Genomic DNA, 12,687 nt, shown 5'->3' with positions numbered 1-12,687 from the left:
GACAGTGTTTGCATCTTGTGTGTTTGTCTCTCGTATGGTGCGGTCTTTACCCTTCTCCATGTTGTTTACAGGCAACACCCAAACCTCTCATCCCATTGCACCGTCTCCTCCACGCCGCCCACCCCACAAGGGTACAGATATTGCTGTGATCTTAGCGCACTACATGTCTGATTTGTACCTGATGTGATTATATGATCAGCTTTGTGTATTCTTGTGTTTTCTGGCTTAGTGTCCTGATTGCTATTGTGTAAGGCTACGAGCTCCAGATTCAGTGATCCTCAGAACATTTAATGGGACCGCAATTAAATCAATTGGCAGTTATTGGATTGTCCTTTGACCAACAGACCAATCTTGATGGTTGTCTTTTCTCTTGTGTGCTCAGCGCTGCCTGTGAGTCCTTTTGGGAACGTTAGCTCCTCGATGGGAGAGGACGGGGCCCTGATCAGTTGGGAGTACTGGGGCCCGGAGAAAAACGTTTATCTAGAATACATAGTAGAAAACAGTAAGCAAAGCAACACACCTTTATTTCTGACAGTTCCACAGAGGTGGCAAGAGACTCCTACTTCATTATTGGCTTGCGCAGGTGAACAGAAATATTGGCAGTCACATTGATGCTGGCTCCTGCCAAATGTGAACCCAGATGTAATAAACAAGGCTGTCTGTGATTGGATTGTTAATTACCCAGACCTCTTACTGACTAGATTTGCGTGCATTTCCTATGACAATCTCGCTGGAGCTTGTGTAGACAAACATCATAAAAAGCAGCATAAACATTCTTGTTATGCCAATTGATTTTGACTGAAGTGCTCTCAATTTATATCCACCTGCAGTGAGGATGAAAAACGCTATGTTGTTGTTGTATGGCTCTCTCACACCTACTGTTTATTGAATTAAAATAGGGAGTATCATAATCATAGAGTACAGTAATGTAGTTATCAAAAACATAGTCATGTTATCATCAAACACTTTTCATATTTAGCTTTTCATCACATGTATAATTGATTCATAGACTTGTTTTTATATAACCGCATAGTCCTACACACTTTATTAATTAAATTTAATATAGATAGCTGTACCTGCAGTATAACCCCATGCTAGTAGATGTTTTTTTTTTCAACCAATAAGTTCCCATGTTGTCTTGACCCCCGTGGCCCATTTTTAAGTTGTGTTCACTCCATCAAACGTACCTCTCTTCATCAACGTCCCTCCTGCAGGTGAAGGTGAAGAGGAGTGGCAGAAAGAGCTCGTGAACGGCTCTCAGAACTATATGCTCAAGGGCTTAAAGGAGGGCCTCTCCTATAGGGTGCGTTTGGTGGCCAAAGGTCACTCCGACCAGGTGCCCCACCGCTCCAAGGAGCTATTGGTGACAGTCCCAGGTGAGGCAGTTCCTGGGCGGCCGCCTCTGCCTTGGCCTGGCCTGGCCTGGCCTGGCCTGGCCTGGCTTTGCAGTGTGTTGTGTGTAGATTGTATAGTAGTTTGTGCCGTTTTGCAATTATAACCCAGTCAAGCATGGGTTTAACAGATGTGTTGTGGTGGCTTGGTATGCGAGGCATGTGCTGTAGTTATATAGAGACATATAGCAGCATGCATGATTGTGTGGATCAAATTCAACATAATTAAAGTCAGTCTTGTACACTTGGTTATTAGAGAAAGTGGATATCATTCTCATATAGAAGTTTCATATATGTTTAGTGTTATAATATTCAACCTAATATCACCCACAGTAAACCTCTGTGTATGTTTGTGTGTAACTGTTATTGTCTGTGTTTATCTGTGATTCTCTGTGTATGTATTTGTGAGAGAACAACTGATTCCCTACACTATATACAGATGTACACACCGCATATCATCAGCTCAGTCTAACTCTTCTAACATGAAAGTTATCTTTTTCAGTAACAATGTGCAATCATGATCCACTCATGAGCTGAAAAGTCTAACGAGTAGATACTAAATGAATGCTTAAAAAAGATTTAACACTGACATGTTACATGTTTGTTTTAGTTCATAATTATGGTTAATTGTTTCTATTTTCACCTTCCCACTGGGAAAAGATAGTCCAGTCATAAATGTTAAATCTTCCTCTCCTCCTTTGGCCAGCTGTGGCGAGCAGACAGGTGGACATTGCCACTCAGGGATGGTTCATCGGCCTCATGTGTGCCATCGCTCTCCTCATCCTGATCCTCCTCATTATCTGCTTCATCCAGAGGAATAAGGGAGGGAAGTACCCCGGTGAGTAATGCACAAGCACTGGCATGAGCACACTCACATCTAAACCCACACTTTAATGCTTTATTCGCTGACATTCAATTCTTTTTAATAGGATTTTATTATTATATTTTAACCGAGTTTCAGAATATAGGTTTGTTTATGCACTGAAAGCATATGAAAGAATTAATACAGCTTTTCTACAGCAGCATATAGCTGCTAACTTGGCAAAAACAAAATGCTCAAGTTCTTCTTTTTCTCATTTTAACAAGCTCCTTGTCACGTTATAAAAGTCATTATTTTAATGTTATGACATATTTTGAAACTTATTGCAAAAACAAGAAGTAGTTTTGTCTTGTATCAGCTTGTTATGAGAGCATACAGACTTACAGTATCCAATTAAAATAAGAAAACCTTTCTCATTTTTATCAACAATATGAAAGTTTCTTCTTATTATAAGATACCAACATATCATGTTTTAACAAGAGAAGATCCTTGTTTTAATGAGATAACACTGATTTTGTGAAAGAGAAAGTTTTGTGATATAACAAGATGAAGTGATACATTGCTATAACAAGAAGGTACAATTTGTTATGTAGTAATAACTTGAAAATATATTGACATAACGTGAAAAGTATCTTGTTACAATGAGAACATTTTCTTGTTATAACAAGAAACTAAGCTAATATATTTTCTTGGTGGCCATCGCTTTCAGTCTCATTCAATCTTAAGAATAAGCAGCAGTGAACACAGCAGTGAAGACAATACAAACTAATTCATACACTATTCCATACTATTTACAATATTACACATAAATACAGGACACACACTATTGCGATTGTCTCTTATTCTACTTCATAAGCTGGTTTGTTTAATTTTGCTTCTTGTTTTCTCCCCAGTAAAAGAGAAGGAGGATGCACACACAGACCCAGAGTTCCAGCCCATGAAAGACGATGACTGTACCTTTGGGGAATACAGGTGAGAGAAAGTGCTCCAGCCTCTGGAGACCCCAGAGCCCATTTTACCCATCAACCCTTGCCCCGTCCCTGCTTTCTGCCCAGATCTGATCTCTCTGGCTGGGCTGGAGCTCTGCACTCCTTCCTTCCTCTCAACCCTTACAGCTGACCAATAACTGACCCAGGATCACCAATCACTGAAAGTCATAACAACAACAAGAAGTGCCCCTCCTCCCCCCATCTGAACTTCTACCACCGTAAAGCACAAGATTTTTTTTTTTCTGGGTTCTGGGACGTCCTGGATGGCACATGCTACTTGTATTGGACTCTACACTGTGTGTGTCCTCAATATGGCATTATGGTGTCATTTGAGAAGCAGGATTCTTCAGGTTCTCGCGATAAGGAGTTTGGTGTTTTGAAAATTTAAATAAGACTGTCAAGAAGAAAATATATAAGCTAGATTCATTTGCAACACATCTTAAACTGACCCCGAGCTTCAAATCCCATTCTAACTAATAAGCTACTCATATACATCATGTGTACAGTATATATAGTATTAACACTTTGCCTAGTGTATTGCTACTTACATACACAACTCTGATATGATTGAAACTCACTGAATTCCTGCTAACTTACAGCAATTATCCAGCTATGCTTGTTAGCATCCTGTTTCTAGGCTGCTTCTCCAATCGCACGCAGAATAAAGAAAAATGAAGCACTTTACTCCTGTATAGCTAGCATTTTGGAATATTGTTTTTTTTTTACAAGTGAATTTATAAGATGGTCTTGCTTTTATATTTTATATTCCTTTTTGTATTATGTATACACAAATCTGTTCTATGGATTTTATGCTGTGATAAATACATATCGATATATATATGTAGAATATATATATTATGTGATATGCATGGTGTGAAGATCTGATATATGAACATTTGCTCTAGGCAATAATGTGTTGAATTGAATTATTGTTTATATATATACAGTGTATAGATACATATGGATTTAATATGAAACTATCAGCATGTTTGAGGGAAGCAATCATCACTGAGTGTACTGGAGTTGGTTAATAATCATGATAACAGGCCAGCAGCCATTCTTTGATACTTGTAATCATTTTTAAAGGGTAAGACTGGAGGTTTTCTACATTTTTATTACTGACAACAAGATCCATGAAAAGACCAAAACCAACGATGCCTCTGTCTGTCTCTCAATACTTTCCAGCTTCCCTAGCCTGTCCCAAACCCAAATTCCTACTGAGGGTTTAAATCTTTGATAACAGGTGACAAATATATACTTCAAGTTCACAGCAAATGTTACTGATTAATAGTGTATTTAATGGGGACTATCTTCAGCAACAGATTTGCTGTGCTAGTGATTATTTTCAGCAACATTATGGTTTATGTGGGATTTACTCAAAATAAACTACAGTGCATATGTTCACTGTAATGAAGCAACATGTCAGTGCAACAATGTGGCTCATTGACAGATTTTGGACAACAACAGCAGGCAGTACTTGTTGGTAGGATCAATTCATTGTCGGTTTTGGTGTTTTCATGGGATTTGTTGGCAAGAAATATATAGAATATCATCAGACTTACCCTATAAAACTCATGTAGTTTGTGAAGGTAAAATGAGGGACCTTTTCACACTGCAAGGACAATGGACATTGACCCAAAAAACGAAGTAGACAATAAATCACAAGGCAAAGTGTACAAATATTATAGTGCCTTTGTGAGAGTATACTTTATATCCATGCTGTTTCCATTAAGCTCAGCTGAAACTTTACAGTATGTCAATAAAGGCATAACTTAACTCAACTGAGCTGTTCTTGTTTGACTGCAGGAGCATACTGTAAATTCAGACTGTGTACATTACTGTACACACACGGCATACGTGCCTGTTAAATTGCCACACTTCTATGAAATCTTCTCAAGTGTGTGCGTAGTGCAATTGTCTCTAGGAGTGACTGTTGTGTTGTGTGGGATATCAGCTGGATCTCTCCATCTGGTCGCAAGGGTGTAGGTCTCAGGAAAGGTAAGGGTGATGATGTGTGTGTGGGTGGGGGAGGCGGGGGCGGGGTTAAAGGTCATTGTTCTGTAAGTCTAGCATGTGTGGAGGGTCGGTGGATAGTCAAGTCACTGTGGAGAAAAACGCTCGTTATAAAAGCATCCCAGGTTTTCACGGCTGTCATCAAGTTTGATATTTGGTCATAAAGCCTTCATCATGTACGGTGCATAGAATTATCTTATTTATCTGTTATCTTTTACAGACTAATTATTATCTATTACATTTAAATTCAAGAACATGCAACATTACAACATTGTGATGGCTTTGTGACCTTATCTCATTGACGTTCACAACTCATGTATGTGGAATGTTCTCGACTATCTGATATCCAAAGAAAACTTTCTTTGCAGATTTTTCTCATGCATTTTGCCAATTTGTGATTATTATCATGCTTGCCTTGGGGGATGTTTGGCTGAAACCTTGCTTTCCGACTTTTATTCACATCATTGCCTTGGATTTTCTGTTTTTCATCACAACCTCTGTCTTGCGGGAGGAAATGCTTTTGTCAAACAGCACATTTACCACTTCATACGTACTTGGTTTCAGGGGGAATTTGAACAGGGTATGATTGCTCGAGATTTATTCCCCTGTTGCCTGATGGAAACCAACTAATCATTCATACCGATACCGTTTTTTAGACATGGAGCGAGCCAAATTCAAATTTGCTTCTCGTGCTGTGGGCGGGAATGTTCACTGTTGCATAGCAGAGAATACATTTTAATGAAACTTGCTGAGTTTACACTTTTTCATGAGTGAAGAGCAAAATTATTTTTAAACAGCAAAACACTTTTACCATCACCTACCACATTTACAGTAGGTTGTGGTAAAATTAACTATCGGCAGTTCAGTGCTCCATCTAAAAAAGTGATCACTAATCTCCTTGTTGCATCTGTCACATCATCTCACCTTTAACACCTGCATGTTATTTTCTCCTTCAGTGACAATGAGGACCATAAACCATTAAAAGGAAGCCGCACGCCATCTAATGGGACAGTTAAGAGAGACGACAGTGACGACAGTTTAGTTGACTACGGGGAAGGAGGAGACGGACAGTTCAACGAGGATGGCTCGTTTATCGGCCAGTATAGCGGAAAGAGTGCCAGCAGGGACACTGCTGAGGGCCATGAGAGCTCGGAGGCCCCATCCCCTATTAACGCCATGAACTCCTTGAACTCCTTTGTGTAGCCAATCAGTCTCACAGACCAATTTGAGGGGCTGCGCTGACTGCTCAATCCCCACATCTCTCTTAAAGGCTGTCCCAACACCGCATGGCTTCACAATCACATGCCCCTTCCCGGTGCCACATTTGACACGTGAAACGCAGACGACTCATTAAAGACATCTACCTTTTCATTTGGAAATCTTTATGGAGAAGCTTGGAAACCCATGGCTCATTAAAGCCAAAGCAGCATTTACAGTAGGAAAGAAATAAGAAGTAGTTGAACAAGACATCTGATTTTAACAGTGCATGTATTACCTGATATGACCTAAAACCATATATTAATTAACACTTTGAGATTAACAAGCGTTGCATTTTTACCAGGAATCTCTTATGGACTATGCAGTGCTCGTCTGAACTATATTTGTTTTTGTTATTGGTTATTATATTATCTACTATGTTCAAATAGTAATCAGTGTCTAAATGACTATTACTCCATGTATTTTTTTCCAACACAGAAGCTTGTACAGGAATCTGTATTTAATACTGTAATTCATTTGTGTAATTCCATCATGCATTTACCGTGCACAAGGCAGATCATGTACAGTGTATATATATAAAGTGAACTGTCTGTAAACTGACTATTGGGAGCAGTACACGCAGCATGCCTGAGACTGCTGCATCGATACATCCTCATCTGTCACCGCTCTGTTGAATGCCCCAACTGCACCTACAGTATAAAGGAGGAAGCTGAAAATGCTGCATGGCATGTCATATGACCTCATAACCTTTGCCCTGCATGTGACCTCCACTTATTGAGCTTGATCTGAAGGCCAGTGGGAAATGCTGAGAGTGCGACAGCTTGCCTCAGTCCCTGCAGTGCTGCTGGGGTCGTCCTTCAGCAGGTAGTGCCTTTTCTTCAAACGCTGATTCCATTCTGAAGTCTCTTTCCAGAGTTCAGCGACTGGAACAGAGACTGTAGTAGGACTGCACAAGTTACACCCAAGGAGATAAGATAAGCTTGAGAAGAGGACTTTGTAGAGAGAGGAATAATTCATATACTCTTGTCATCTTTTTTTCTTTTTAAAGACGGTTCCCAATGCCTTGAGACCAAGGAAAGGCTTTGATTCCTCCAAGAAGCTAAACGCACCCACATTGGATCAAAGTAAAACATTATTAAAACCACGTGTGGTGCACTTTGAAAGTCTGCAGTCATCATGTAGAGTACCCGCTTATATATTTCTGCAATGTATGAATGTATGGATATCTGTGATTGCGTGTCTGTGTGTGTGCTGATACGGTACATTATTCAATTTCTATTAGGCAAAATTTGTTCACTTGTACTAACTACACTTGAGGGCCTTCAGATGGGATCAAGATTTCTTTTCTCTTAACTTGCATCAAGTTTTATTTTTTTTAAGACATGTAGAATATTTGTTGAATTTGTAAATACCTTGATTGATTGTACAGGGACAAGCAGCTTATAAGGCAGCCTAAGAGGCAATATTGTGCATGATATGGTTTAACTTGTTGATAGGACTGTATTAAATATAGATAACTTGTAGAGAATATATATATATATATATATATATATTCTTTTTTTCTTGCTGTGCACAGTGTACATTGTACTGTAACTAACTGGACAGAAAAATGCACATAAATTTGAATTCTGATCGTATTCTGATTTGCTTGTCAACAAGTTTATTTCTGAAGTTACATAACTTTGGTATAGTACAACAACATGTAGGGTATACAACATTAATTGATGCAAAGAATTATATTATTCTGATTTGTATTGGTTTTACGCAGTAAAAGTACTGCCAAAATGATACTCTTTTTCTGACAGTATTGCAAATGGTTTTTGTATTTAAGAAACAGATTTGTACTAACAAAATGCTTTCTTTGTCTCTATTTAAGTTTCTCTCTCTTTTAGTGCAAGTATGAAATTCAAGCTACTGGAAATATAATGGATGAATAAATAATTATCTGCTTTAATATCAGTTTTCAGACTCTTCACTCAAAATGTCACTGTCCCCCTCTCGAAATGAGAGACGCTCTGTATTACATCAGCAGACCTGTCAACCCTCCTGTTTTTTTCAGAATTCTCCCGTATTTTACCCTTCTCTCCCACTGTTCAAATGTTTTCCCATAGATCTCCCATATTTTTAAAGTTGTACAACAAACTTTCACTTTATGTTGATTTTAGCAGCCCCTGTGGACAAAAGGGGTAGTATTTTCATGGAATGAAGACTGCATTTCCCATGAACACCATACAGTAACATCTTGGTTAGCGTGTGCATTTGTTTTGGAAGCGAATGAAAGAAGGTGGTGATGGTGAAGCGAAGTAAACTTTGTTTTAGTACATATAAGGTTAATGTAAGGCTGCATTCACCACCAAATCTGGCAATGCAGCGCCTTCCTGCAGGGTTATGCAGAGCTGTGAAACAATCAGAATATAATGTTTTATATCTCAGATTCACTCCTTTGTTCTTGCTACACCGCCACTCACTCTCCTCATTCACTCTCTAGCTCACTCAACCACCACTGCTCGCTCTCGTGCTCTAAGCTCGCTTGCACTCTATGAGTTGGGAAGCAAACAACAAGTCTAACTTTACTTTTAATGTTAGCAAACAAAGAGAAATGTCCTCCCCCTGTCCACCCCTCATCCTAGCACTACCTAGTCTTTGTAATCCCTCATGCTACAATGCTACATGTAATGTATACAAAGGCTCTTCTGGTCTGTGTGCTGTAAATCATTTTGTCTAATTTTGCAAGGAATCTGACCCGGTGGCAGGCATTTAGAATAACCACGTAGAAATAACCAATCTTCTCGCTGATGGTCTCGTTTTTATATAGAGGCATCAGAGGCATCGTGAGACTGTTTCATAACCAGTTAAAAGTTCCTTGTAGTAACTATAACCTTTCTAAAAAAATAAATAAATAAATGGGTTGGCGGTAACATATGTAGAACATTAGCATCTATTGATGAGAAGTCATTCAATCAAACCATAGACTGTAAAAATATAATGGCACATGCCAATAAAACAAGAAGAAGAAGAACTCAAGGATGGATGATGAATGTTAGAGGGATGGAGTACCTGCCAGAAAGGCTAAAAGTTTGTGCAAGTGTCTCACCAAATGGGAGGAGGATTACCCGTACTTACTGAAGACCAACCTCGGTCAAAGTCATGCTTTTTTTAAATATGCCACACAGATTTTAGTGTATCACATGGAGGGAAAAGCGATGTGAGCCTCTCACTCACCCTATCTCTCCCATACATTTTTGTAATCACTCTCTCCTACCAACTGGCTCAGTAGCTTCTCTTAAAAATCACAATTGAAGCATAATGTGTAAGTGATGTATACATATCCTCATTCAAGTAGCCTAATACATAAATAAACTTGTAAGTGCTGAATTAATATGCCCTTTTGTGTTTTCATTTATATAATGCAAGGATGTTCACAGCATTTCACTTTCAACCACGTGTCTGATTCTGACCACCTAATTGTAGTCACTTACTTAATGTAGGAACCAGTTAACCCAGTTCTTGTTGCACTGATATTTTAAAGCAAGTGGTTGCCTAGTGATGATTTTAGGATTCACTGTGTGTACCCTTGTCTAAATGGAAGGGGCATGCAGACAGTGGTAGGAGTGGTGGGGTGGCCCGGGGCAAAAATTCCCCTTATTTTCAAATCCCAATGTTAACAGGCAAGCGTGAGATTTGATGAGTCATAAAAAGCCAGTTATTCAGTCTTGGTGCTAGAAAATGTAAGAATAAATGACTCATTACATAACACATGCCATTTAAGTATGCTACACAGAAGCGATTATAATTTTACACCCTTAAAGCAAGAAAATAAGAAATGCTGCAAGCTAGTGTGTGCGCGTGTGTGTGTGTGTGTGTTGGCAATGGACTGATACCATCTCCTGCTACACATGCCTGAGATATATTTAGAGCTGCAGTACCAGTCAAAAGTTCATTCCCTTAAATGAGAAAGTGTATCCAAACATTTGACTGGTACTGTGTATGTATTTGAAGGAAATGATACCAAATATACTCAGATTTTAGCCCTCCAAAACTTAAAACACAGAGGCAGGTAAGGGCAATGTAAAAATGCATAACACACCACACACACCTACTTCCTTAGAGGATAGGTTCACAAGTTTTCAAGTCTGTCTTAAAACAACAGTCAGGTACCTATATGAACACTGTAAGAGTGGATCAAGTGGATATCTGCCACATTTATAGTCTTTTTAGCCTAAAATTCCCTCTTTGCATTTCCTTGGACAATGTTTCCCTTTTGAGCTGACATGGGCACTAAAAAGACTGTAACGTTGAAAGATATCTACTTGATTTGACCAAATTGAATGGCTGAAGTCTCATATTAGCTTCAGATAAACTTTTAAATACGTTCTTATACAGACGGAGGCCTGTGGATTTCGTCCCCCATCACGTGCATTGTAAGCGCATCAGGAAGGGATCGTTTTTTGGCTAGTATGAACAGGAGGAATGATTATGACAAGAAAAACCTATTTCAATGTTCATTTGGGCACTTGAATAATGTTTTAAGACAGACTTGAAAAACTGTTAACCCATCCTTTAAATGCGCAATGAGCAGCAATGATACCCTGCACAGTGAGTGAGCAGGAGCTGAGAACTTAGTAAATATGGATGCCTACACCTGCCTCAGTCTCCTTAGTGTGAAGCAGCTATAGAAAAGCCTTATGGAACACGACAGTTGGACTCCATCTTCTTGGCGCACACTTGCGGCACTTCCATTTCGATTACAGTCATATTGTCAGGGTAATAGCGAGAGAGCGGCTCACCATCTGGTGCATTATCACACAGTGTTGGTGTCAGGAAGCGGGTAAGTCTGGTATCTGGTGTCTTGGAAATACTTTCTCCCCCTCTGGCAAGGACTCTTCGCCTTCTGTTCACTCAGGTACACTAATTCATTTTCCTGGGTAAAGTTGTTAGGGAATATTTCACAGGATAGTTTGCATTTAATAATAGGAGCGATTAAAAATAGATTGCTGCAGCAGATACTTATGAATTGGGGTTGATACATTTTTTTCTTCTGCCAAAATGAACCCAAGGAGAATTTTATTGGGTGCATCGACATGAACTGCAGCTGGCTGGAATAATGTCTTTATTATTACAACCATGCTCAGCAGTAATGATCTGAAAGACCTGGTGACCTTCAGCTACTGAATGATGATTTTTGTTTGACAGGTTTTCCCTCTTGACTTTACTGCCACCTAGTGATACTGAGGCAATTACAATGGCTGAAATGAGCAACAGGCTCATTTGATGCAGTGACATTATTTATTGAAAATTTTTGATTTAAGTTGCACAAAGCCTGCAATGAAAATATTACACTTTATGTTGAGGGAAGATATCTGCCACAGTTGCAAAATCTATACCTACTGTAACTCATTCAATACTGTATTCAAATCTCAATTTTTTGAATTATCTTATATTTTAGCCAAAAGCCTGAAAAGCTGAATTTATTTGACCCTTTGTTGACATCCCCAGTCCTCATTTACAATGGGTATTTATTTTCATGGCAACAGAATCACATTATTTGTCCGTTTATTGGTGATCATTGCCACCAAACAAGCAGCTGCCCTATTACCCTTATGAACTCCACCCAACCCCCTACTCTCCCTTCCTGCTGCTCCACCATACCGACCCCTCCCACCATCCTCTCATTCCTCATCCAATTCTCAGTGGATTCATTCTGTGTCAGCTCTATGTCTGCCATAGCATCCATTATCTTTCCCCCACCTCCTCTCAGTCCAGCTCCTTGATTTACTGCTGGGCAGAAAGCCTGGTTTGAATTGATCTACTGGTGATTTTATGTCTACCTCTAGTCTGCTTTCAGTGGGGGGGAATCGTTACACTGTCTCGTTGTGATGTCCTGTTTTTAAGCAACCTGGGAGCTCTCTAAACGAATCATTTGCATACCACATGCTCAAGCGAAGGATGTGATCTTTCAGTATCTACAAGCCTCCCAATAAGACGTTACACAGAATGAAGGATATCAAAGGCAGGTATTAGAAAAACACCATCATTTAGTTTCTGGTATTTTTTAAGTGTGTGCTGAGCTGCAGGGCGTCTGTTCCTTAGATGTAAGTGGCAGAGCCTTTGTGTCTTATGTAAATTTGCCCTTTTCTGATGCTCTGAGAGCTGGGGAGGATAATTGTTTATGATTACTCTGTGACATTTCCATATGGCTGACGAACAGTTTGCCAACACACACACACACACACACCCACCCACATCTGCCAAGACC

General features: G+C 39.4%; 1 protein-coding gene across 3 annotated transcripts in view; it reads left to right on the top strand.

Annotated features, from left to right (window-relative positions):
• Nucleotides 1–8,385, top strand: part of LOC121897300 (neuronal cell adhesion molecule-like) — a 42,891-nt gene extending 34,506 nt beyond the window's left edge. For 2 of the 3 annotated variants that reach the window (XM_042411704.1, XM_042411703.1), the window contains 6 exons: nt 72–131; nt 383–502; nt 1,215–1,376; nt 2,098–2,229; nt 3,105–3,183; nt 6,170–8,385. In XM_042411704.1, coding sequence (XP_042267638.1) covers nt 72–131; nt 383–502; nt 1,215–1,376; nt 2,098–2,229; nt 3,105–3,183; nt 6,170–6,416 — 800 coding nt within the window. In that variant the 3' untranslated portion in view covers nt 6,417–8,385. The remainder of the gene's footprint in view (nt 1–71; nt 132–382; nt 503–1,214; nt 1,377–2,097; nt 2,230–3,104; nt 3,184–6,169) is intronic. The other variant, XM_042411705.1, reaches the window with a different exon arrangement.
• The last annotated feature ends 4,302 nt before the right edge of the window (nt 8,386–12,687 follow it).

This window comes from Thunnus maccoyii, chromosome 5 (genome assembly GCF_910596095.1).
Source record: "Thunnus maccoyii chromosome 5, fThuMac1.1, whole genome shotgun sequence".
In the NCBI taxonomy this organism is placed as follows: Eukaryota; Metazoa; Chordata; class Actinopteri; order Scombriformes; family Scombridae; genus Thunnus; species Thunnus maccoyii.
This window is presented reverse-complemented; position numbering and strand designations above follow the sequence as displayed.